At 37.4% G+C, this 27,882-nt stretch overlaps 1 protein-coding gene across 1 annotated transcript in view; it reads left to right on the top strand.

Annotated features, from left to right (window-relative positions):
* The window catches only part of Bank1 (B cell scaffold protein with ankyrin repeats 1), a 211,451-nt gene that overhangs the window by 65,923 nt on the left and 117,646 nt on the right, over positions 1-27,882 (top strand). Inside the window, exons 6-8 of the mRNA XM_057793002.1 lie at positions 1,534-1,673; positions 10,242-10,347; positions 21,473-21,669. Coding sequence (XP_057648985.1) covers positions 1,534-1,673; positions 10,242-10,347; positions 21,473-21,669 — 443 coding nt within the window. The remainder of the gene's footprint in view (positions 1-1,533; positions 1,674-10,241; positions 10,348-21,472; positions 21,670-27,882) is intronic.

Raw genomic sequence — 27,882 nt, 5'->3', positions numbered from 1 at the left:
TTAACGTCAGGAGATGACTCAAATTAGTGTCTAACCTTTAAGAAATGAAACATTCACAGCTGTTCAAGGATGTTGATCTTTTCATTAAACTTCTTCTTAACCCCATATTTTAAATAACATTTTAGAAAAAAATTGAGAAATATCTCAATGGCAGTGTGAAAAGCTGTTAAAATTTGTTCTTCAAATAGATCCAATGACAAATTTTGCTTATATATTTTACACTACAGCATTACTTTTTTTTGTTTTTTTTTTTTGTTTGTTTGTTTTTGTTTTTGTTTGTTTGTTTTTGTTTTTTCGAGACAGGGTTTCTCTGTAGCTTTGGAGCCTGTCCTGGAACTCCCTTTGAAGACCAGGCTAGTCTCGAACTCACAGAGATCCGCCTGCCTTTGCCTCCCGAGTGCTGGGATTAAAGGCGTGCGCCACCACCGCCTGGCTATAGCATTACTTTTTAATTGAAATTACTGTTTGATTTTTTTAAATGGAAGTCCTCAATTTTTTATAAAACTTTAACTTTGTTGGTATATTACAGTAGAATTTGAGGTATGCTTTATTAGTCACTTTGAACAACTTGTTTACATAAAGGCTTTGGGTGAGTGGGTGGATAGGTGGATGGATGGGTGGATGGATAGATGGGTCAATTGGTAAGTGGATGAATAGATGAACAAAGTATGCAGAGCTCATCCTGAAGTTTCTAGATATACTTGTTTTCTCCAGGTGTTGGAGGAAGGAACCAACTGCTTGTTGGTTGCAGGCTACCTGGATAGCTTAGACCTGAAATAATCACGCAGAAACCATTTTATTTAAATCACTGCTTGGCCCATTAGCTCTATCTTCTTACATGTTAATTTAACCCATTTCTACTAATCTATATAGTGCCACATGGTAGTGGCTTACTGGGTAATGTTCCCAGCGTCTGTGTCAGGCAGCAGATCCGTGGCTTCTCTCTGACTCCACCCTTCTTTCTCCCAGCATACAGTCTAACTTTCTCTGCCTAGTTCTGTTCTTCTCTGCCATAGGCTCAAAGCAGTTCTTTATTCATTAACCAATAAATGCAACACATAGACAGAAGTACCTCCCATACCACCCAGGATTTCTTATTCTAATCAATTGCAAATTATTCTTTAATGTCAATAAATCTTCTACACAAAATTTCTAGAAACTTGCATATAATTAATGGATTTCTGCATAATAAAATTGAAACAAGCACCCAAGTTTAAAGAATAGATTCTCTTTGCTAAATTCTAAAGAATTCTCTAAAGATGATTTATATCCTTACAAAAAGAAGTATATCAGTAGGGAGAAATAATTCAGTACTTTGTTTTTTTTTTATAATTTTGGCATATATTTTTCCAAGTTTATTTAATCTAAATATGTACATTTTATGTTTTTAAAGCATGAAATATAGAAAAAAATTAAGTGCTAGAAGTTAAATGCTAGAACTCCATACAGGTTTCCTTTGTAGCTTACATCATAATGGTACAGTGTGTGCATTATAATTGGTGCTTAGTTTAACACTTGTTTATGTTTTGTAAGATTTCCCGGCTGGTTCAGTCACTGTCAAGATCCACTGTGATGGAATCATCAAGGCCACAACAGAGATTAAGTACTACTCAGCAGCCAATGCCACAGAAAGTCCATTTAGAATGTCAGACCCAGGCAAGAGTATATGCCAGGTAAGTTGATCTTTCTAACCAGCTAATCACTGTATATACAAAAGAACTAATGCAGAAAGGGAGGACTCGTGGCTTGGTGTAAGGTTTGATAGAGTGTGAATGGATGGATGATCCACAGTAAGGGAAAAAGTCAGCCTCTGAGGGCCAGAAACACAGACAAATTACTTTGCCTCAGTCAAGTCCTTCCAGACAATTCCAACCAGTGACAGCTTGTCCATTACAGCATGGCTATCAGGACAGGCTCAATTTAAACTGTTATGGAGAAGATAGATAATAGAAGAGAGAGAGTCAAAGAGCACCCCTTGAGAAATGAATTTCTTTACTTAGATGTGAACAACACAAGACAAAAGAAAATCAGGTCATGTACCTGTAAGTCTATGTCAGACAAACCTAGCTACCACTAAATGGGAACCTGGGGTGAATCTTGCATCTACTTTCACGTGAATGTTTTTCCATAATTCTTAGTTTTAATTGTCACTGTTACCTGATAGTAAAAAAATGATAGAATCATCCATGGTCTTTAAGTGTTCTAGACACAGGATGGGGATTTCATGATGTATTACTGGCCTCCTTGAAGAGCCCATATGTGGAACCTTTTCCTATCAGTGCTGGGCATATGGAAGAATTTTAAGGAATCTTCTGAGAGCTTAAGCCATTAGTTTGGTTTCTGCATTTTTTAAGCTTGACCTGCTTTTAATAGGAAGAAATCTTGCTCAATATGAAAATATATGACTTACATGTTTATTTCATTGAGTTTCAGAATAAAATAAATATTTTAACGTAAACTAAAAATAATAAGACTTGATATTATATGAAAAGTACAAAATGGTGTTTGCTATTTTACAATTGGAATTATAAACTTCACTTAATTGTCCTACTGGGAGAAAATGGCAGAGGGGAAGTGCAAGGAAAGGGAGAGTTGATTCAGTAGAATGATGTGATTTTCAGACTTACCCTTTGAGATCTGAAACAAAACTGTCAATGACAGTGATGTTGACAGGCTGCCCTGAGCCTGGTATGATAGGCACTGGAGTCTTTACTTATTTTGCGTGAAACTTTCTTCTTTGGCATTCTTCTTTATGAGTGTCACATCTTAGAACAATGGGAAAAGCAAATGTCTTAGAAAAGGACAAACAGTGAAATAACATTTGTCAGCCTGGGAAGTCTGAGGACATTTGACAAAAAGTCTATATTGCAGTTGCAAAACAAGTGCAAACATAAAAGCTTGAAATACAGATTGCTTTATTTTCTTGTGACAAATCTACCTTGTATTCTATTAAAAATTCTGTTCATAACTAAAACTCAATAAAGGAGATAGTCAGCATTCTCCATCTATAGCTAGTATAGAAGTAAATTAGTCTCCAAATACGTGGGTTTCATGCCAGGGGACAGTTTGTATATAGTGAAAATTAAATGTATGACTTCTAGATACATTTTCAGAATAAAATAATGTACAAGTCATGATTTCCTCTGTAGCGTGAAGTAAATGCACAGATTTTAGGAAATAAGGAAAAACTGTTTATCTTTACCTTGAGTATGAAATGAGAACTGAAAAGCAGTATTGCTATGCCTTGGTTTTCCCTCTTCCCCAAGTCCAGGGGCCTGTAAAGTGAAGACAGACTAGATCTAGTCTTGCTATCAGGATCAGCATGTGCACCAAGTCTGCAGAGGCAGAAGCAGTCTAGCCTGTGGACAACAGACTTCTGGCTGGCAAAGAAACACATGAGAGTGAGGGTTAATGTACTTGGATGGGGAGAGATGTGGAAATTTTGCTGGTGACCTCTGGGCCCAAGAAATACTGGGGGATTAATGCAAGTGCTCTGGGTTCTGAGCAAGTAAACTAGGCCCTAAGCCCTCCCAAGTGTTCCATCAGAGGCTAGAAAGAGTAGTCATGCTTCAGCTTCTAGAACATGTGCCTAAAGCAGACACTGCATGAGAACTGGGGTTCCTCTAAATCTGCACAAATATCCTGTAAATCACTGTCACACCATAAGAAAGATCCTTTATTTGATGGAGGAGAAACTGCAGAGACATTTCCTTAGTGTTTTTAAAGGCCAGTTGTGTACAAACCACTTCTATGAGTTCATATAGAACACCACAGTGATTAGTCCTTTCTTCTGACACTGTCACTGAACCCAATAATTTGTCTACTTCACAAACAGTCCACTGAGTACCTCTATTCAAAAGCCAACCTACATTGTAATCATCCTCCCCATAATGGTTGTTTATTTGTAAGGAAACATACCAGCAAGTGTGAATTCACCCTGCCTGCTTGCCTGAAATGGCATACTGTAAAATTTGCTGTGAGCTTCCCTACATGGTTTATGGCAGATATAATTTCAGTAACCATGAAATTATTAACAAGATCCTTCTATAGCCATTTAAGTGCTATTGGGTATATATAGTCTAAACCCAGTGTGAATTTGAGGACAGAATAATTAATGAGAAATTGGTGGGTTTTATTTTTCAGTTTTCCTAGAACTCACAATAAAAGACTTTATTTGTCATTTAAAAGCTATTGCACACAAAGTAATAAAGCCATTCTTTGAATTTTAATAAAGAATTAATGAAAGAACTGATTTGTTTTGTTTTAATGATGTCCATTAGGTTTTAGAACATTTTAGCTCAATGAACTTAATGATCTACTTAAATCAATCATCTTTCTTTCTTTCAGGGGTGATAAATCCTAAAATCCCAGTATAGAGACTAATAAAGGTTCAATTTCTAGTGCATCACTTAAAACAGGGAGCGTGAGATATTCAAGTGAAAAACTTCTAAACTTAGTTTGGTAGGGCAATTAATATTCAAATACTGTAGATAGAAATACTTTAATTTATCGTTAACTGAGATAATTAAAGCCTGTGAGACTTTCTTCCCATTTACACAGGTGTCTTGGGGACAGCAAAAATGTTAGCTTTTTAAAGAAATGACTGAGTAAGATTCATAAATGAAATTAGGTCAAATGCTCAAAGAATATAATATTGATCAACATATGATCATCCTGTTATTTAAAAAATGTTAAAGTATTGAATTCATGTTTATGTGTATATATTTATCTGCCATATATACATGGGTACCTGCAGAAGCCAGAAGAGAGCATCAGAATCCATGGAGCTGGAGTTGTAGGTAGTTTTGAGCTGCTCAACATGAGTGTTAGGAACTGAACTTGGTAGCTCTGGAAAAGCAGCAAGTATTATTATCTGTTGAGCTGTCCCTCTAGCCCCATTCAAAAAATTCTTTTTTTTTTTTTTTGGTTTTTTGAGACAGGGTTTCTCTGTGGTTTTGGAGCCTCTCCTGGAACTAGCTCTGTAAACCAGGCTGGTCTCGAACTCACAGAGATTCACCTGCCTCTGCCTCCCAAGTGCTGGGATTAAAGGCGTGCGCCACCACCGCCCGGCAGGCTCAAAAAATTCTTGAAATGTAAGAAATAATTCTTCTTAACTATACTTCTTTTCAGTAAAAGGCATCTTAGCATTGCATATTTTTATCACAGTATATATTTTACTTTACACACAATAAATATTATTTTCATCTTCTCACTTGGTATACTTAATTTCTTTTTGTTAAGTTGTGTATATTATTCAATCTGTGACTTGCTGCCTACAAATATATATTTAATAATACTTTTATTAGTTCTTTGTGAATTTCATACATTTTGATCATATTCATCTTTCTTCCCCAACTCATAACAAAACACCTACTTTTCCTCTCACCCAACTCTGTATCTTTTTTCCCTATCTTTTTAATTCTGTCTAGTTTACTGGTATGGGGCTTGCTCTGGAGAGTCGACTACTTACCAGGGATCACACCATAAAGAAAACTGACCCCCTCTCTCCCAGCAGCTATCAAACACCAATAGCATGAAAACTGGGGTAGATATCCATGTGCACCCTTCACCCCCCATACTGGGATTCTCTCTGGCTTGAGCTTGTACAAGTCTCGTGCATGCTGCTACAGTCACTGAGTGGGTGTCTATGCTGCCACACTGTGTGTTGTCTTCCTTCACCTCTCATTCTTACAATATTTCTTCTCTCTCCTTTGTAAAGACCCCTGAGCCTTGAGGGGGTTTATATAGACATTCCATTTAAGACTGAGTATTCTACAGTTTCTTATTCTACGGACCTTGACCAGTAGGAGGTCACTGTCTTAGCTGTCATCTACTTCAAGAAGAAGTTTCTTTGACGAGGGCTGAGAGAGGCACTGACTTATGGACAGCAATATATCTTCATAGTTTGTTTAAATATACTATGTCGATTTAGCAAATACTTAAGACAATAAGACATTGCTGTGAATTGGTTAAAAAGTAAGACAAGATCTCCTGAGTAAATTGGGAGCATGGGAACCTTGGGAGAGGGTTGAAGAAGGGGATGGGGGGAGGCAGGGAGGGGAGCAGAGAAAAATGTAGAGCTCAATAAAAATCAATTAAAAAAAGAAAACAAAGGAAGGATTATCTCACTGAAGAAAAAAGTATTTCTCCAGATCGTGTGCCAATGGCACACACACCAGCTGATGTTAAGACTGGAAGATGGTAGAAACATCAGGACGTGTGGGCCAGCTGGAAAGAGTATGTCATGGGGCTGTGCCCTTACGGACATATCTCGTCCTTAGACCCTGCTTGTCTCTCTCTCCCTGCTTGCCAACTTCCAAGGGGAGCAATTTGTTTCAGTCATACATTTTTTGCATTGTGGTCTGCCTTGGTAAAACCAGCTGGCTATGAACTGAAATCCCTGAAAATATGAACCCACATTGACTTTTCACCCCTGTCATTTCTCCCAGGCATTTTGTCTCAGTGGTGGAAACCTTGACAATATAAAATTCAGTGTGGCTGGAGTAAGGAAAGGTTCTGGCTTGAAAAACTCACACTGTGAGAATTTGCTCCAGCATGCTTCTGTATCCTAATAGTTTCCTTGAAGTGTGATTTCTTAACCCAGTTAATTTTGTGGTTGGGGCTGTTTCCTTTGAAGATTCTCTTAGAGTAATACTGGAAACCCCTTCTCTTTCTAGTAATTTTCTAAATTTTCCATTAGACTCTGTCTGTCTTAAAATATTGAGGCAAACCTTTGTAGGCGGATGCTGCTTGCTCATTTCCCGGCCGCCCAGACACAAAATAATCACGCAAAAACTGTATTGATTACAACACTGCTTGGCCCATTAGCTCAGGCTTCTTATTACATCTTATCAAACCCTTCCTGTTTCCACCAACCCTGGTTGATACAAGGTGCAAATGCAGGGAGCAGCACCAGTCTTTCCCAGAGTGCTGACTTGCAGCCAACTTCTAATGTCTCACAGAATGGGACGCTCAAACGCATTTCAAAGCACGTGATACAAGTTCCCAAACCTTTCCAGAACCCTCGCTTATGAAAGCATTCCTTTGTGTTTCCTCACTGTACGATCCTTTAACTCTTTATTCTTTCAGGTTGCCGAGTGTTCTCATTCATCCCACGCACAAATATAGCACTACACGTCCTGCCACCCCAGACACTTGATGACAGGATGGGCTTTGTTTCTCATTTTTGCAAAACCACCATTTTTCACTCAGTTACTTCCTCGTATATGGGGCACAACTAGTATTTATTACTTCTGGGTATGAGGAAACCTCAAGCGACACCCTCCTCCCTGATACTATTTGAATAACGTAGTGAAAGAATATAGACCAAGGGTGCAAAGAAGGCAGGAAGAGAAGTGAAACTACACCCTGGAAATTCACCGCGGTTCGTGTGTGAAACAACCTGCTTATACAATCATGAACTCTCCGAAGGGTACTGTACCAGGCAGACAAAGAACTGGGCTGTGATTCATCTTTCTTTTGCTACCATAATGGATCTTGAGTTATTACCCTTTCATATTGACTTAGGGACCATACAAAAGCTGTCTTATCTTTCTTATGAATATTAAGGAAATATTGTTTTGAAAAATGCCTGCGATATTAGCACTCTTCTGAAAGGCTCCTTATTATCTCACCATTCTAGATGATAGCAACTTGGCAGAGGAGAGATTTGGATGGGCTGTGGGTATGAGTTATAATTTCTTATTAACATGGACATCCACTGGTTTCATAGGAGATGGGTTTCTTCCGTGTTAAATGACTTTTTCGGGTGTCCAATGAACTCTTGCTCTCTGTGGTTTCTTCAGACCGAAATGTCCCATAAGTTTATGTTCAGAGATGAAATGTTAATTACTAGATTATAACAATTCTTTCAAGAGGTTTGAGTTTCAAATATGTGGAGGTGCTCTGTATCTTCTTTTTTAAACTAAAATTGAATAATTATACACAATGACTTTTCACAATATGATATTCTAACATCTATCCACTGCAAAGTGATAAAATACAGGTGATCACATTCTTTCCTTATCATTTCCCATTTGCACCAAAGGCTCCTCCCGTCATGTCCTTCACATAGTATGTGGTAGCTTATGGTTATACAGGGGCCACTACACTGTGCTCTGGATACTAGAACTTACCTCTCCAGTCTGTGTTTTTGTGTACCCACTAATCAGCCTCCTACGGCTGCCTCCACTCTCAGACTTTCTGCTTCTGCCAGTCTCTATTCTATTTCCTGACTGAGATCTACAGAGGAAAGGGTAGTGTTCGCCAGGTTGATGTGCTCCAGATTAAGTAACAAACAGAAAAAAAAAATCACTGAGCATGTGACTGCTTGATATATGTTGCACAGATAAATGAAAGGTCCATGAAAAGATTCTCTCCCAAATTCAAACGATCAGAGCTTGAGTTCCAATAAGCACCGGCATACAGGCACAGACTTTTGTGAAGTTATTGGAGTAGTATGGATGAAATATCAATGATTCTGATGGAAGCAGAAAGTGAAAGGCAACTGAGAGAATGGTCAAAGAAAATGATTGAAGGAACAGGATTTTGTTAATGTAATTGTGTAACCAATGCTGTTACACAATTGGAAAACAGTTTTCCAAACAAGCCAAAGGAATAATGTCAAAACTCCTTTAAGAAATCATGTCATCCAATGGAGTACTACACAGCAGAAAAAAATAATGACATCTTGAATTTTGCAGGCAAATGGATGTAGCTAGAAAACATCATTTTGAGTGAGGTAACCCAGACACAGAAAGACAATTATCACATGTACTCACTCATGTTTTTAAACATAAAGCAAAAAAAAAACAGCCTATAAATCACAATCCCCGAGAACTAGACAACAATGAGGACCCTAAGAGAGACATACATGGATCTAATCTACATGAGAAGTAGAAAAAGACAAGATCTTCTGAGTAAATTGGGAACATGGGGATCTTGGGAGAGGGTTGAAGGGGAGGGCAGAGGCAGGGAGGTGAGCAGAGAAAAATGTAGAGCTCAATAAAATCAAAAATCAAGAAATTGTGTCATCATTTTATAAGCCATTTTCAAAAAACACTTCATTGAATACGTGTTATACTTATTTAAATTATTAAGATCTTGCCCTATACTTAGCAATAAGTCCTTATAAATTATAAATTATTGGTAATACATGAAGATGAGAAAGTCAGTCTCTTTATGCTTTAGTTGATGTTATGATAAAAATTATTTCTAGATTCTAGTCTGTTTTATCATTAATATCATCAGTTCTATTATGATACAACTTTCATTTCAGTACACTTCCTACTTTGCTGATGCTATCAGTCCTGCATTACTAAGACTCACAGAGAAGACCTGGATCAGGATGTCAAAACATTTTTCTGCCATATCATTTGCATGTCTGTCAAGGTGACTCTAACTACACATATAGCTATTCAGCAACAATACAAAGTAATTAAAAGTCTTAAGTTTCTTTGAGTTTTAATGTTTACTTCAGTATTCATGGCCACAATGGTAAGAAATGACTCATTCAAAAGTTAGAAAAATTAAGTTGATTAGGGAAAATATCATTGTTTTTACTGAAGACTTATCCTTTTTAATTAACTTAATAACTTCTTGGAAGGAGAGAGGGAGAGAGAGAGAGAGAGAGAGAGAGAGAGAGAGAGAGAGAAAGAACTTTTCCTAACCTTCTAAAGCAGTGTTTCTCAACCTTCTTAAGGCTATGACCCTTTAACACAGTTTCTCATGTTGTGGTGACCCCCAACCATAAAATTAGTTTTGATGCTACTTCATAACTATAATTTTGGTACTGTTGTTAATTATATTGTAAATACCTATGTATTCCACTGGTCTTAGATGAGCCCTGTGAAAGGGTAGCTCCACCACCAAAAGGGTCAGGACACACAGGTTGGGAATTTCTGTCCTGAAGCATTTTCTCCACTTGTGTACTCACCTGCTACATTATAAGCTACAGTAGGAAATTATAAAATGTGTGATACCCACTATTTATCAAATCCCTCTAAATGGTTGGCCTGGTTTACTTTCTTCTCCCTCCTTGTGAACAGTGGAACAAAGAAGGTGCCTTCAATTTCTTTCCCTCAGATGCTTAGTTCTAGAACCATTCCGTAGGTGATAACTTTCTATTTTGTAACACACTGAGTTCAGTTAGTGCTACCTCTGTGGGCATGTGTGTGGGGCCAATCACTGGAACATGAGCACCCTGTCAGCTAATTTTAAATTTCCTTTGCCTTTGAAAACAGAAAAGCATGGAGGAGCTTGATGGCGTGCTTGCATCTCTATTCAAGTATGAGATACCACACTATGAATTCAAACCTCTCCAAACTGAAACTTACTCTCCAAAAGAATGTGAGTACTTTTCAACAGTATTATTTATTTGTTTATTTATTTATTTATTATATTCCAATATCTGTGACTTTTAAGTACTTACGTTGCCAAGAGACTGCCTATTTTACATAACTCCTAGTTCTTAAAGCCATACTGTAAGGGAGAAAACATTTAAATATATTTTGTTAGTGTATGGATATGTGTGTATGAGCCTGCATGCCACATGTGTGGTGTGTGTGTGTAGACATGAACACACATGCAGGAGACAGAGGACAACTTTTGAACATCAATTTTCTCCATCCACCTTTACATTGGTCATGGGGACTCAGATCAGATCAGAAGGTTTGACCAGCAGGTACTTTATCCACTAATCTATTGAGTCAAACTCAATAAGACAAACACTTATAGGTCCATGTACTTAACTTTTTCAACCACAGACTGTAAAACTGTGTGTCCTTTCTAAAATTAGTAGACTTAACCTCATGAGTTTTATTCTAAGAATAGGTTTGAATACATATATTTGTAATAAATAATATTTATCACATCATTGTGTGTAATTACAGTATTCCTAAGATCAAAAGTTATGTAAATTTTGACAAGATATTAATGCAACTATCAAGATTAATTTTATCATGCTTTTTTGCTGGATTAATATTTTAGTATTGAATAATAGACCTACATAGAAGTGTGTAAATTGGTTGTCTCACCTGTTTATAGTAATTATGTGGGGATTGTATAATGTAAGTACTTGTGTTTGTAAAAATCTTAAAAAATGAGCATTTTCTTTAAAAATCTGCTAAATTTGTGTGTAGGGGGTACATACTCATGTTGAAGATCAGAGGACAACTTGTGGGAGTCAGTTTTCTCATGTTTGATCTCATGGAAGAAACTGAGATTATGAGACTTGACTCCATATGCAAGAGGCATTACTTTCTGAGCCACCACACTAGCCTCTGAATGGACATTTTCTAGAATTACTAGTTATTGTTTGTATGGTACAAAATATATAAAATATACCAAGATAAAATGTGTAAGAGCTACCGACAAAAGTTATATAGTCAAATGTTACTGTGAGCTCATGGTCTATTTTAGAAACATTTTTGTTTCTGTATAGTTTATTGAAAGAATGTTTAGTTCTCTTGGCATGCAGCATCTGTAAACACCGAGATATTGTGGTGAATGAGACAGACACAGGGCTAAGAAATATAAGTATTTTCCATATCAAAGGAAAAAAAGAAATATAAGTCTAGTATTTACATATTAACATATAAAGTTTAAAGCATTTTTTTGGTTAGTTTCTAGTTAGGCTTTAAGGCAGCAGCAAGAATCAGTCGAAGCCCAGCTGATTGTGAGGCAACTAATGTATAAACAGCTGAAGAACTATGGGGGTCTATTAAGAGGGAAGGCCAAGAGACATGCCATCTTTTAAGAAGTAAGAGAGTTAGATATGTGAACAGAATTTTAACTCTGTTATTTACTTACAAAATAAAGTGCCAAAGTAGGGCTGAAAAGTAATATAACATGATTTTTTAAATTCAAGATGCTTATAGTTTTAATTGAAGAAATAAGAAAATATGCAGTTGATGAATCTAATCAATGTGATCATTTGGCCTATGGAATTGTCAGACGAACAAACATTAATTTCCATTGTCTGCTTCAGAGGTAGGACTTTAGATCTCAAATGATGAGACCCAGCGAGGAAGAGAAGGGAGATAAGGACTCTAGATGAGTGAAAGTATACACAAAACTATGAGGATGAAATTGGGATAAAAGAGAAAAATATCCTACGACAGAAATCTTCATAAACTTTTTCAGTATCATATTTGTTTAGGTTTATGAAATTGGAACTATAGAGTGGTAGAATATGGAATGGATTAGGCCTCTCATTTGGTAGAATTCTAGATAACTTTTAAAAAATAAAAATTTTGGGGTTCGTTTGTGATCTGGTTTAGGTCTGGAATGCTCTGCAAAAGTCCCTGGTTAAAGGTTTAGTTCCCAAATTTGTTGAGAGACATCTTTGAAGCTCAGGCTTACTGTGGTGTTTTTGGGTCACATGATATAGCTTACAGGGAGATTATAGGTTATGTGATACATCTGCTTCAGCTGGAGTGTAGAATCCCAGCCCTTCCCTTTCTCTTTCAAATAATGGTCAAAATAAAGTTTTCTTCCTTTATTTCTATCTTATCAAGGGTATTTTATTCATAAATAAGGAAAAACTTGATTAATGAGGAAGGATGCAATGGCATTAGTCCTATTTTTTCATAGATGATGAATACTTAGTTGGGTTGACTTGTGCACAATCCCTGAATGTGTGGCTCTGTTGCAGTACGATTGAAGTATGTTTTAAATATCTCTCTGATAAGCACAGATAAAGATGGTGCTGATGACCCTCAGGCATCACTTGAGTATCAAGAACAGAATATTTTAGCCACCTACAGAACTTTTGTAATACAACAGGCCTAAGCTATGCTCAGCACAAATAAGTGGGGACCCAGGGCATCATCAGCGTTTTGTCCCCAGGTGATCTCCATTGACAGGCATACTCACCAGCCCCTCATTGTTCAAAACCAGACCAGTAAAATAATGTATCCTCACACTGGATCTTGAGAAAGAAAAAATATTAGTCTGTCTCTAAGATAGTTAGGAAAATTGTTTGCTTGAGACAGGGTTTCTTTGTGTAGCCTTAGGTGTCCTGAAATTCACTCTGCAAACCAGGCTATCCTCAAATTCACAGAGACCCATCTGCCTCTGCCTCCCAAGTGCTAGGATTAAAGGTGTGTGCCCCCACTACCTCGAATGATTACATAATTCATCCTTCTTTATTGTTGAGTATTGCCTGGAAAATCAGATACTATTAAAGCTATAACACAGCAATTCCCATTTGAAATATAAAATAACATAATGGAATAAACACAATAAAATACAAAGATATAAACATGATTCTATTCAAGTGTTGCTGAGCTGTTGTCCATTTAATATGAACTAGAGTCACCTGGGAAGAAGGAACCTCAGCTGAAAAGTTACCTCCATCAGATTAGCCCGTGGACAAGGCAATGGGGCCTTTTCTCAGTTCGGGTTGGATGTGGGAGGGCCTCATAGTGGGTGGTGTCACCTGGGCAGGTGGTCCTTGCTTGTATAAAAAGCCAAGCTGAGGAGCAAGGCGGCAAGCAGTGTTTCTTCGTGGTCTCTGCTTCAGTTCCGGACTTGAGTTTCCCGCTTCGCTTCCATTGATGGTGAACTATAAACTGTAAGCTCAAATAAACCCTTTTCCCCTAAACTGTTTTGGGGCATGGTGGTTAGCAACAGAAACAACTTACCTTCTCGCCACTAAAGTTCTATTTCAGAGGCAGCTTCAAAATACCTGATCCTAAGGAACCCTCATCTGTGTCTCATGTTCATGTTGAATTGATAAGGTTTGGGATGCCCTTGTTTATATAGAAATTCATCTTAAGACTATGAAGGGAAAACCACAAGGACCTTGAGTAAGACAATGGATATATCTGAGTGTTAGTGAAATGGGTATAACCCTGAGTGTTTCCAGAGCAGGTCTATAATTCAGTGCTGAAATGCTTCATTGTTAAACATATGTTATTTGTTTCTACATAATCTAGCTCAGATACATGGAAGACTGGGATATTGTGAGAATTGTACCCATGGGGAACTGAAAACGTGGTCAACACTGACATTCTTATGATAAGCCATGCAATGACCCACAGACATCTGTGTTTATTTAAAAGCAAAAGCTATATTAATGAAGATTCTTATTTTATTACTTTCTCACCCAGTCTGCTTTTAAAAAGGTATTTTAGGAAATTCTAAGTTCAGTTCCCTGACTCTTTTCTAAAATAAGTAAAATACTATTCTAAGCCCATCTTAGTCATTTTGCCCTTGTCTAGACAACAAACTTCCTCATTTGACATTTATTTTTATGCTTTACTCAAAGTAGAGGATAGGTAAAGATAGGGTAGATGTGTACAAGAAGTAAAATCTGCTCCAGTGTTCTCTTACGTTGTAATGATCTGCCTTTGACTTAAAAATGACCTTTATAATGGAGGAGAATTTTCCAAATGGAAAAAATTATCCTGCGGAGTAGAATGACAAGAAACATTTAAACAAACTTGGGATAGTCCTGTACTTTAAGACTGTAGATCACGGGAATCATAGGAAGGATTTATGTGTGAGTCTCTAGTGTGTGGATCACCGTGGACTGGGAAACTGGTGTAACGGGTTGTCTTCAGCATTCAAGATAGTAGAGCCTAGAATATCAAAGAGAAGCGCTAAAATGAGTCAGGATCACTTTAGGCATCTGCTTCGTTAGTTCTGATTCATACATGAGCACACCTGGTTGGTCCCTTATCAGACAGGCTGAAGACAGCTGTGACGATCTGCGGACGGGGCCAGGACGGCACACTCAGCCAGTGCAACAGCAGCAATGCTTCTGGAGCCCTCAGCTCTTTGGAGTTTCACGCCACTTTCAGCAGCCCACTGCAACAGTCTCTTAATGTCTACATGTTCTACACAGTTCTTCTCAAGTCTGTGTGATGCAGAGTATTTCCTGTCAGAGGTGGGAAGAAATATCACTGAGCTGACTGTCAAAGTGGGAGTTAGTTTAGGAAAAGAGGAACTGTATTATTTTGCCCAAACAAATATAACCCCCCCCCCAAAATGAGAACTGGCTCAGCTAAACTCAATAAGCAACACCTTTGTCTCCCAGGTGAAAGAGAAAGGAATGCTAAGGCAAAAGAAAACAAAACCACAAAAATGTACTATTACTAGCCATAGCTAGCATCTGTGTTTTGGGTTTAATTGTGCCAAGCACGAGGTGAAACACCTTACATAAGTTAATTTAATTCCCTACAATGCTCCTATGGTATTATTTAATCTCTACATCACAGAAGAGATGCTGGGAAGCCAGATGTCAAGTGAATTACAGAAAACCTAGCTTCCTCAGCCACATTAGGGCAGGTGAGCATGTACACTATGGGGGGCACTTCCAGAGTATTGAGGATCATAGCAGTAGAGAGAAGAGATAGAGATGGATATAGTGACAGAGACAGAAAGGTAGGTAGGTAGGTGGATAGATAGATACATAGATAGAGATAGATGATACATAGGTCTGTGTATAAAATACATTAATATATATGAACTATGTGTATATTTAATGGACATAAGTATATGAAATATACTGTAAAAATCTTTTTTTTGTATGTGGTGAGTGTACACGTGTGTGCATGCATGCGTGTTTGTGTGCATGCATGCCTGTAAATGATAGTTCACACCTTCCATGTTGTCTCTGTAGGTGTCACAGAGCATCCTTTGGTATCACTTTCATTTCCCACCTTGTATATAGGGCTCTATGTTGTTCATTACTACATCCAATAGGATAGCCGGCCCTCAAGATTCCAGTGGTGTCTTTTCTCTGCCTTCTGCTTTACTGTAGGAATGCTAGTTCTGCAGCCACACTTTTCTGTACCTGGCTTATGTGTTGCTGGAGATTTGAACACATGCCCAAACAATTGAGCTTCAAGTTCTCTACCCACTGAGCCATTAGCCTATACTCAATATAGGACATACACATTTATTAGGTGCCAACAGACAAATACATACATATCAAAGATAAATATTCTAATAATTAATTCTCCTGAATAACCCAACATTAAATGTTTCCTAATAATTCTCATGTTATACTTTTATTTAATCTTGGCATTATATTTGATGCTTCTCCTTAAAGCCTTGTTAAATTCCTCCTGGTACTATTAGCAAGCCAAAGTTTTCATCAGGGCCTTGTTTATTTTATTATATAAGTCATTTAATATGTTTAAAGAATATCTCAGGTTCCAGACAACAGAAGACCTGAAATAAATACTGAACCCTCCTTGTTAAGGGCTCAGGCACTCCAGCCATTCACATCCATCCATTCACTGTTTTCCACTGTACGTTACTTGGAGTTCTGTGATATCCGTGTATGGGAAAATAAGCACAGCAATATCCCTGAAAGGCATGGTCCTCAGTGGCCAGTCATGTGATCACAACCGGTCCGTCGGCTTCCATGCTTCAGCTGTTCCTGGTTATTCTCTTTTCTATTCCTTTGCAGTAAACACACCACAGGCACAACGTTGGAATTTTATAAATAATATTTTATTGTTTTGTTTTCATTTTATTAGCATTTATTAATTGCGCAGACTGGCATTTAATTATGATATTTCATACATTGTTCATTTTCAGTCCTCTATGACCATACCTACCTGTTGTTCTCCCTGTTCCCCTTTCTCAGTTGTCATATACTGCCCACAGTTCTTCATTTAGGGCTGGGAACCTGTGAGGGTTTTTTCCCCAGTACATATCAGAATATCAACTGGTATCATTGTTCATGTTTTATTTAGGCTACCTTGTTGTTGTTTTTTTTTTTGTTTGTTTTTTTGTTTGTTTTTTTTACCTTATTGTTGAGACAGACAGAAAGTGTGTGTGTGCGCGCGTGCGAGAGAGAGAGAGAGAGAGAGAGAGAGAGAGAGAGAGAGAGAGAGAGAAACATCTAATGGTTGATGGAGCTTACCATCGGCTAGGCTAAACTGACCAGCAAGTTCCAGAAGTTTTCCTGCCTTTTATGCCTTTTATAGCCCACCAATGCTTGTATTACAGAAACAGGCAGTGACATATCTGACTTTGTTTTGTTGTGGTGGTGGCAGTAGTGGCAGTTATGACAGCAGCAGTTTGTGTGTGTGTGTAGTTGTGTTTTTTGTGTTTGGTTGTTGCTACTGCTGCTGCTGTTTTGCTTTTTTAATGTGCCAGAGGTGTTAGGGAGCCACAGTCAGGTCCTCCTGCCTGTGTGGCAAATCCCTTACCAACTGAGCCATCTCCCCAGCCCCTTTCCCTATTTCTTTGTATTTAAAACACAGGGAAAACTATTCCCCTGCCACCAAGAATCAGTGGCATAAAGTAGAAGAATAATAGAATTATTGTAATCCTCACCCCCAGCCTTCCACTTTTAGAAATAAAAGAGCTGAGGTGCAGGAAGGGGAAGGAACTGTTTGGAGAGCCAAAGATTTACTGGCTGAGCTGGGATTAAAATCTGCATCACCTGCCTTTTAATCGCTTTCTCATGTGACTCACTGTTTGTCCCAAAGTGGCCATCTGGCCTCTCACTCTGAGCGAGTGAATGCTTAATATCCAAGAGAGTCATTTGTGAGAACAGATTACGTGTCCTGCACTGTCAACTTCCATACTCTTCTCACTGTCAAATGTTAAATTAATTCTTACATTTTATAGCTGGACATGTTCCATTTTGTCACTCTACTCACCTAGGTTAAGCTCTTAAAAGCTCTGGTCTGAGTCTGCCAATCAACTTCTTGGCCATCTTGTTTAGGATTCTCTTAGTTTAAGCACCCTGCATAGACAAGCATACTACGTGACTCAATTCCCTTGCTGCCCAAAAACACATCTGCTTTCTTGAACTTGTAAAAGACATGTCTGATCAGATGTTCCTTTAAAAGATTCCCTCAGACGTTCTAGTCTCTTAGTCTTAAATTTCTGTTTGGCAAACATTGGCTGAGAGAGATAAAAATAAATGATAGCTGTTCAGGTGGGGAGAAGGCAGCAATTTTGCCATATCTTACTGTAAATTGTAGCTTTGTTTATTTATTCCTTGATAATAAAATTAATACAAGAAATCTTGATGAATTAAATGAAAGCTTGCTGGGAATGGCAAGATATGTGTGTAATTCCAGCACTACATGAGATCCTGTTTTTTTTTTTTTTAAAGAAAGCTAAATAACAATTTAATGAAAATTGCTGTGAATAGGAACTGAAATTTAGCCAAACTTTAATAAGATTTTGTGTCTTTTGAAAAAAATCTATTATTTTTACTTAAGAACATTATATAAATTGTTCATTTACCAAATTTTGTTAGTTTAAGGGAAATAACTAAGAACAAAGGCTAATTGAACACCTCCCCTGATTAGGATGTATAACTTATGTATGAATGCTGCCCACAGCCAAACAAGAACAAGCAATTCAAAACTCAGTTTCGTTGTTCTTGCTACGTTACTGAGTATATAGTCAATTTTTGAGAAGGTTCCATAAGGTGCTGAGAAGGTATATTCTTTTATGCTTGTATGGAATGTTCTATAGATATCTGCTAAGTTCATTTGAGTCATAGCATCTGTTAGTTCCCTTATTTCCCTATTAAGTTTCTGTCTAGTAGACCTGTCTAGTAGTGACAGTGAGGTATTGAGATCTCCCACTATTAGTGAGTGGGGCTTACTATGTGATTTAAGCTTTAGCAATGCTACCTTTACATATGAGGGTGGCCTTGTATTTGTGGCAAAGAAGTTCAGAATTGAAATTTCCTCTTGTCTTGGCTGGCATCTGTGGTCTCTTAATGCCTGCATAATTCTTGACCAGAACCTTCTGGCTTTCATTGTTTCCATTGAGAAGGTGTAATTCTAATAGGTCTGCCTTTATATGTTACTTGGCCTTCTTCTGTTGTTGATTATAATAAAATAATCCCACACTATCCCATAATGGAGAGCATTAAAAGGTTTCTTTGTTTAGGGGTAGACTCACAGATCAGCAATCCTCTGCATGAGTGGGAAACAGGAACCGAATCCAGCAGCCAAGGGGCCACTTCTACATCTGTATATATAGTACATGTGGCCATGCCCAAATTGGTCCAGTATCTTAAAGGCTTTTGGCTTAAAAAGTTCCCACAGACTTTTTCCTTTGCAGCTCTTAATATTCTTTCTTTATTCTATATGTTTAGTGTTTTGATTATTTGGTGAGGGGACTTATTTTTGGTTTAGTCTATTTGATGTTCTGTAATCTTCTTGTATTTTTATAGACATATCCTTCTTTAGGTTGGGAAAGTTTTCTTCTAAGATTTTGTTGAGTATATTTTCTGTGCCTTTGAGTTGGACTTCTTTTCCTTCTTCTATCCCTATTATTTTAGATTTGATCCATTCATGGTATCCCAGATTTTCTGAAAATTTTGTGTTAAACTTTTGTTAGGTTTAACATTTTCTTTGACTAATGAGTGTATTTCCTCTATTGTATCTTCAATGCCTGATGTTCTGTCTTCCATCTTTTGTATTATTTAAGTTTCCAATACAAATGATGCTTCTGTAGAAAATTTAATGACAATACATATATAAACAAGTTTAAGGAAAAATATTTAGTGATCATATGAACTAGAGTTAAATCCTGAAGATGACTGTCTTAGTTAGGATTACTATTTCTATGATGAAACACCATGATCAAAGCAACTTGGGGAAGACAGGTTTGATTTGGCTTACACTTTCATATCACTGTTCATCTGAAGGAAATCAGAGCAAGAAATTAAACAAGGCAGGAACCTGGAGGCAAGAACTGATGCAGAAGCCATAAAAGTGTGCTGCTTACTGGCTTTCTCTGAATGTCTTGCTCAGCCTGCTTTCCTATAGAAGCCAGAACCACTGGCCAAACATAGCCCCACCAACGATGTCATGGGCCCTCCTACATCAATCAATAATTAAGGAAATGTCCCTGGCTGTCATTTTGTTAATGTCAGAGGCATTTAAAATATCAGCAAAAAATCTTTTTGTTTTTTCCCAAGACAAGGCTTCTTCTCTGTGTAGCTTGGCTATCCTGGCACTTGTTCCATAGACCAGATTGGCCTTAAACTTCTTGCCTCTTCCTCTCAAATACTGGGATTAAAGGTGTACATTACCACTACCTGGTTAATGAAAAAAATCTTGATACCCATTCACTGTAGTTCTCAAATTACATATAGGTTCCAGATTTATCCATCCTATATTCTGATACTTTGCATTTATTCCTCTTCCTACCCAAGATAACTACTAGTGAAAAAAATGTTTTTTACTATAACCTTGGCAACTATTTACAAGGATTATTCCTGTTTTGTTATAGCCTGTGACAGGCAAGTTATTTATGGCCTCTCCAGAGTTTCTATGGTGATTTTTGTCTTATCCCACTGCCTAGTAAACTACTTCCTAGAAAGCATTATTGTATGCCTCCTATTTCCTACATAGCTAGGGAGATGGGTCCAGACAAAGCAGATACTCAATAAATATGCTTTGACTTTTAAAAAGGAGAAAAAAAAAGAAAAAATGTCCCAGAGACATGCCTACAAATTGAAATTATAGAAGCATTTTCTGAATTGAGGCTCCCTCCCCTCTAATGATTCTAGCTTGTGACAAGTTGACATAAAACTAACCAGGACAATGATGATCAAGGAAAGACACACAATACTAATATAATAGAGTCATGAGTACATCACCTGGTCAGTTTGAATTCTTTGACACTGAATACTCAAGATATTGGGAGGAGCCACTAGACAGTGCTGGCCACTCCTTCTACTGTGTAGAAATAGATTCCCAAGTAAGTTATTTGTTTTTAACATAATATACTAACTTGAGGATACCAAGATAAGTTGTTGATATTAAAGGATGTATATATTCCTGTAATTAGTAAATAATTAATAAAACACTGAAAGTGAATTATGAGGGACTTAGCCTGCCAGACTGACAGGATGCAGGAACCACAACAGGGCATGAGTTGGCAAGAGATGGCACTTGAATATTATATTTTCTAATGTAGCAAAGAGCAAGGTAACCAAGGCATGTGAGAATTTAAATTACCAGGTTGATATCTGTATTGTTAAGTATGACCTATTTTGATCACTGTAGAAAATTGCCTATAATGAAAGTCATTGCAAATAAATAAAATTTATGTATTGCGTGTTTTCAAGAGAATACATTATTTTTATTGAAAGTCGGTAGAGACCTTAAATAATGTCAATGTTTGCCAATAAAAATCTTACCTTATAAAATATTAGTCAAACTTTGACCCATTGCATATCATACAAGAAGGGCCAAGTACATTTTTTGAAATGTGAACAGCAAAACACTTATAGTAATTTCAAACCTACTCCACAATTAAGATTGGTGCATTATGCTAGTGATAATAGTCATTTGTATTTATTTTAAGAAAACAGGAAGGAGTGTCTCCATTGCAATGACTGCCAGTGTTTTCTTACATTTACTGAAGGTTCTGCTCAGCTTTCTGGATGTGATTCTCAAGACTAGGTTGTATTTGGCTATTTCATGGCACTGCAAATATAATATATTCAACCTTTTATTTCCTGTGTCTCCAGATACTCATGCCAGAGAGCTCCCAACACTTCTCCACTGTGCAGCCAAGTTTGGCTTAAAGAATCTGGCTCTTCATCTGCTTCAGTGTTCAGGGGCAACCCGGGCAGCCAGGATGAAGAACATGGATGGTTCAGACACGCTGCATCTTGCTGAAAGGCATGGTCATGAAGAACTCAAGAAAATCATGGAAGATGTTATGGTAAGTCTTTCCCTCTCCTTATATATCTGCTGCTTTTTCTCTATGTGTACACATAATATAGACATGAATATGTTGCTGTTTTGAAAACTTTGCCTTCCCACAGCTAGGAACATGGTATCAGACAAAAGCATCTGTTGCTTCAAACTTGTCCACTATCTTCAGAAAATTTCATAAGATCTTTGAACCTCTCCAGTTATTTACAGAAGTCTCACCCCACCCATTTGTCCCTCTGGCATCTAGGGAACCTATTTAGTATTGGAGAAGAGACAGCCAAAAGGCAACGAAACTATTTACCTTCATTTCTTTGCTTAAGAATCTAGGTAAGATATTATTAGGTACAAGCAAACAGATCAGTAAGCGCTGGATTAGAGGAAAACATTTTGGCAGTCATTCAGAAAGGCTGCTCAATAACAAATTAATTTATATTGTTTGAACTTGTTTCTCTTGAGTGATTCATTTTTCTCTCCCTGTTGAGACTTAGTCTCTTATTGTTTCTGTTGAAACCCCAAATTTCAGAACACTCTAGATTATAGTTTAATGAGAAGGCAACAAAAGACAGATTTTAGAAAGGAATGATATCATCTCAGTAAACAAAGCATGCACACTGTGTTCTCATAATCCAGTTGAGAAGAGCCACTGCTCTATAACAAAAGAAGTGCATATTTTGCTTCAGAAAATGAATTATTTTTGAGAAAGCACTGGGTAAAGTTGAATGTAACAATGATTATGGCAGAGAATATCTCAAATTTATCTTTGGGTTCTCACAGCTAATATTATTGTATTGCCAATAAGCAGCTAATGTAGAAAGGTACAATACTATAAATGGATTCTGGTTATTTTATCCCTCAGCTGATTATCGCAGCTAATTAGTCAAATATTAGAGTTACAGAAATAGTGACCATTTGTAGTTCCCAGAGAATAAAATGGTAATCAATGAATCATTTACCAGGAGTGTCAAAATATTTATCAGGAACTTGTGAATGCCATCCCCTCTCTGGAGTTTCAATAAAATGTATCTTCACATGTTTAAAATAAACACAGAACGTGTTAATAAAGCACAGCTTTTCAGACTAAGGCCTTTATCAGAAGCATGCCTCACCTATATGAGTGCACTGTAGGTAGTGACTGTCACACATGCTGATGAGTGCGTTCATTTTACCGTGTCTTCTATATGAGGTCCTTGATCAGAGGATATGATGTGCATCTCAGGTAAGTTCATCATATCAGCTTGACATTACCTGTAATGTTATCATCTGGTTCTTTCTGGTTCTCAAGGTTTCTAAATGCTATTTTTTAATTTTCAGTCTCTGGTGAACTTTGGTTTAACTGTCATCAGATGTAGTTACTTTCAAAGATAATCACCAACTTTCAAGAGTGATATTTCCCCATGAGAACTGCATGTTCCTGCTCTATAGTACTGTAGAGCATCCTGATAACTGTCCTTATGAAAGACTCTATAGGGCTGCAACATAAAGACTGCCAGATACAGGAAACTTTTCTTCTTACATGCTCTTGGTATCTATGCCTCTGCTTCTGTAAGTGTATCGCTGGCTTGAACAGTTTGCTCTCATGGTCTCTAAGGGACTGTTTACTCTGGTATTAGCTTATTACTAACTTTGTAGGGTTCAGCTTGATCCCAGTTGCATGAAATTTGTGAAGTGACTTTTCTATGCTATTTGTAAGCTACCCCTTTGCCAGAGTGTTTCTAGAACATTTTGTCATCCTACATTAGACCGATAGCAATCTGTGATCACCCTGCCATGACTGAGCGTATGGCGGTAGCTGTGCTAGGAGATGGCAGACTTCTAAATGCATTTTAATGACTGGCTGACTTAAGCTATAATTTTCAAGCAATCAAATTTCCTCTTGCAAATGTGTGGTTAAGTAACTGGAAATATAAACAAGATGTGGTGACACTTGTGGAAAGTGTTTTCTTATGATTCACAGGTCACATAAATTATTTCTCTAGTTATCAATTTGGCATGAACAAATCAAAGAGCCACAGCTCCTTGGTGAATCTATGCATGATAACCCCTATTAGTATTATCTATTCCAAGTTATGTTAGTAGAGTCATTAAGTGTATGTTTAAACTAAATAGCAAAAATTTTATATTATCATATGTTACTGAAATATTTAGCTTCTTAAATATTTATATAACTGTAGTGTAGAGTCAAATTCTAATCTACCACATATATTCACACACATTCTTAAACTATCCCAAAGATTTTGAAGTGCACACTGTTCAAGCCTGAAGCTTACATTCCATCAATGGAGCATTTGCTTTACAAAATAAAATTTAAAAAAAAAAACTACTTTTCACTACAAACATATTCTGGCCTTTGCCAGTTTGCTGATTTATTCTATTCATAATCTTTCATCAGTAGACATGACTGATTTTAGGGACTTACGTGGAATTATACTGTTGGGCCATAATCAGTGAGGGGAAAAGAAGCCAATTACTATTTTAGAATAATATATAATATAACCAGACATGTCCTTATCTTGGTATCTGCTATGTAGAGGCAGAGAAGGAAGAGCAAGAGACATTCTTAAATCATAGTTTTTCATTTCATGACTTTTTCCTATGAGAATTCAACATTTGTACTTAGTTTGCAGACACAGATTTTCATTGTAAGTAGCATTGGGGCTTTAATAAAATTACCGGATTGTCACTGTGATGAAACTCCTAACAGGAAGCATCTTAGGTGGAGGCATTGATTTTGTGTCACAGTTTAAGGACATCAGTCTGTCCTGAGGCAGTGGTCATGGCAGTAGGTGACTCTATGGTGGCAGGAGCGTGCAGCAATTTCTCAGTCTCGTCTCAGTGCTCTGGGAAGGAGGGAAAGGAGAATTTCTGTGCCCCACCCCGTTTCACTCTTCTTTCTCGTTCAGTCTGAAACCCCAGCTCACAAGATAGTGACTCCACACTCAGATATTTCCCCCTCAAATAATTCTTTCTAGAAATGCCCTTAAGCCATATCTAAAAGTATAGCTCCAAAGTGCTGTGAACATTTCATCATCCAGTCACGCTCACAAGCACAGTGAACCTTCACAGCTGTCTAACACCTATATTTCTTTCAGGTTAGTGCTACTTCGAGATGACTTTCCCAGTCCCCTGTGGACTCCCATGGCCATTCCATTCCCATCTTGACAGCACTAATCGTCATTAGCTGGCTATGAAAAAAAAAATTACAATATGAAGTTAGGAGTGGGAATTGCTAGGGAGATATGGGTAGAGTTGGAGGAGGAAGTGGGGGAGTGTGTGATCATACTTCATTATAGACATGTATGAAAATTAAAAGAAATTAAAATTTATGCATGTCTATACATTACAGAAGGTCTTAAACAGTAAGCCATGTTTTAGTCTCTCACAGTGGGAATTTGGAAGTTGGTCAGACAAAGGGTGAAAGGCTTGATGATTAAACCTGCAACAGGATTGCTTAGGAGTTCTCGAGAAAATCCTTGACAGTTGAAGTAGCAAATAGCAACACTGTACATAACTTAAAACAATGAAAATAACAAAGACCAAGAAATTGAAAGCAAAACTGAAAGCTGGCCTCAAATTGGAAAGATCTTTGAGATTTAAGATGAAGTACGCAGCAAACATTGCTGTGTTTAAAACAAAATAATAACAGGAGTACATCCTCAGAATAATTTGTCGCTCCATTAATCCCCATCAGCCGAAAGCCTTTAGCAAAATGCTAGCATTAAAGTCTCAATAAACAAGGAAAATAGATGCTCTGTTACACAACATTAATATAGGCCGGTTAATAACTGGGAAAGCAACAGACACTTATTTTAGGAATAACTTTCAGAAATATCTTTGACTATGATGATAGCTCATGTTGTTGGGTGTAAATATTAAAAAGCGCTACATTGTAAGGATCCTTTAAGGAATGTTACGAAATAGGAAAAGTGGATTTCCATGTATTGTCAACAGGACTTCTGAATGTAAGCCCATTACTCACATCTGCCATGAGATTCCTGTGACTTCTTGCCGGCTAGCCGTCCTGGCTGTATTCCATGGGTTCACACCATGTAGGTATATAGGTGGTAGGTGTTTGGGGATGGCCTGAAAGGGAGAGAGGAAGATTCTGTTGTGTCTGATTCTATTATAGACTCTGATCTTGTCTTCACACTAAATGCCAGAACTAGAAGTGTGGAGGTGCTCGGCTGATGCCTTACGTCAAAGTAGTAGCTGGCAGACGCAAAGAATTTCCTACTCAGTGGCCAGCCTTTGTGCTTGGGCTTGTGACAGTTGCTCTTCCTGACTCTTTATTTGGCCATTCTAAGCACTGAAAACTGAATACTTCATATGGAACATGCGGTTCTCACATAGTTGGCTCCATTTAATTTAGTATGCAATAGTATTATATGCATTTAAATTAAAGCATCACCTTTGACCTCATCTCTCTCCTTCTCTCTCTCTCTCTCTCTCTCTCTCTCTTTCTCTCTCTCTCTCTCTTTCTCTCTCTCTCTTTCTCTCTCTCTCTCTCTTTCTCTCTCTCTCTCTCCTGTGTGTGTGTGTGTGTGTTTACATCATATGTATCTGGAAGCTCACAGTGGGAAACTGCTTCCTTCTCACTGACATGTGCTTGGCCTATATTTGCTCCTCGATGGCTGAGAAGACATGTGTTCAATATAACAACTTGTTGCTCTCACTTATTAGAAGACTTAATCATGTTTCAGTAAATTAACTGGGCATAGTATCTAGAATTTTTTAAACTCTGGCATGTGTGTGTATGCATGTTCACATGTGTGTAGTTACATGTGTACACGTGTGCATGCCAGAGGTTGAAATTGGGTGTCTTCTTCAATTGCCTTCACTTTATTACCTGAGGACACAGAATAAAGATATTATGTATTTTTTTAAAAAAAATTAAATTTAACTTCAAGATTTTCATGGTATATCAAGAATTGCTTGTGGGGTCTAAACAACCTTAAACACCTCATAATAGTAGGTATTTAAAAATCTAGATATTTGTAGACTTTGTCTACTTTGCTAGCTTTGAAAAAAATACTATAATTATTTTTTCACACATTTTTCCACAAGTTATATCCTTAATGAAACATGTATGAGAGATGGTTGAACTCAAACCAGAGAAACTGCACTAGTGATTTCCCCAAATGTTTTATTAACTGCAGGAAACTAATTAAGAATTGTGTGTCTGTGTGTTGAGCATCATCAGAGAAGCCATTAGGAAAGACATTTCTCGTGCCTATTAACCCTAGTGTGTGAGACAGTTTACAATAATCTCTGAAATAGTGTCGGTATTGTTTAACAAAGTCAAGCAAAAACCCATCTGTAATTGCCAGTAAGAACCACTCATAGATGCCATAACCATTGCTTTCTCCGTGTAGCTATTGACAAAAAATTATTTACATCTCTCAGAGTTTATAGAATAAGCTAGTGGTATCTATGTTTTCTCCCCTTCTTACCTGTACACAGGATAGGACAGTTGGCTGCTGCTACCGTGCATCTCACTATCCTGAGCAAAAGGAAATCTTAGCTTTGGGAGAGGTCCTGATGTCATTACCAAATGAGATTTAGCTTACAATACTTATTTGAATATTTATTTTGCCTCACCTTTGGAAACTTTTCCCCCTAGGAAGATCCCTCAGTGTATAGTTTAAGCCACTTCCCACTTTTCCTTCTGCCAGAGGAGGTAAAGAGCAGCTGAATGACACAGGCATAGGACCAGCAATAATATGATTTTGATTACCTATTGGCTCGGTGGATAATGATTTCAATGCTGGCTATATTAAAATTAATTGAATAGCATAGGAAAAAGGACCATTCACGGAAGTAACAGAGATGAAATCCATGCTCTTCCAGTTCTTATCCAGTACAAATCATTAACACATTGTTAAATAATTTGTCAAGGTTGAAACAGTATCTAATTCTACATAGGTACTTTCTTATCTTTGACATAGTTGCTTCAAATGCCAGCATCATCCCAAGAGTTTCATTCCTGCACATGGTGGCTACATGACCACTAAACCCCCATATAGCGCTTCCCTTTGCTAAGGCTCAGATTTCTAATGAACTTCCTAATCTGCAGTTCTCCCTTTTTTCTGGCTTCTTTGTATCAATTAGCTCATCTGCAACTGACAGGATCTGGGGGTGCTATTTAAAGGAGATGTAATTTCAGAACGTAAAAGAAATCACTAAGAGTAATTAAAGCAGTCAGTATTGATAACAGAGGGGTAGA

This window comes from Chionomys nivalis, chromosome 18 (genome assembly GCF_950005125.1).
Source record: "Chionomys nivalis chromosome 18, mChiNiv1.1, whole genome shotgun sequence".
NCBI lineage: Eukaryota > Metazoa > Chordata > Mammalia > Rodentia > Cricetidae > Chionomys > Chionomys nivalis.
Note: the sequence above shows the minus strand (reverse complement) of the source record. Positions and strands in the feature narration are given on the sequence as shown.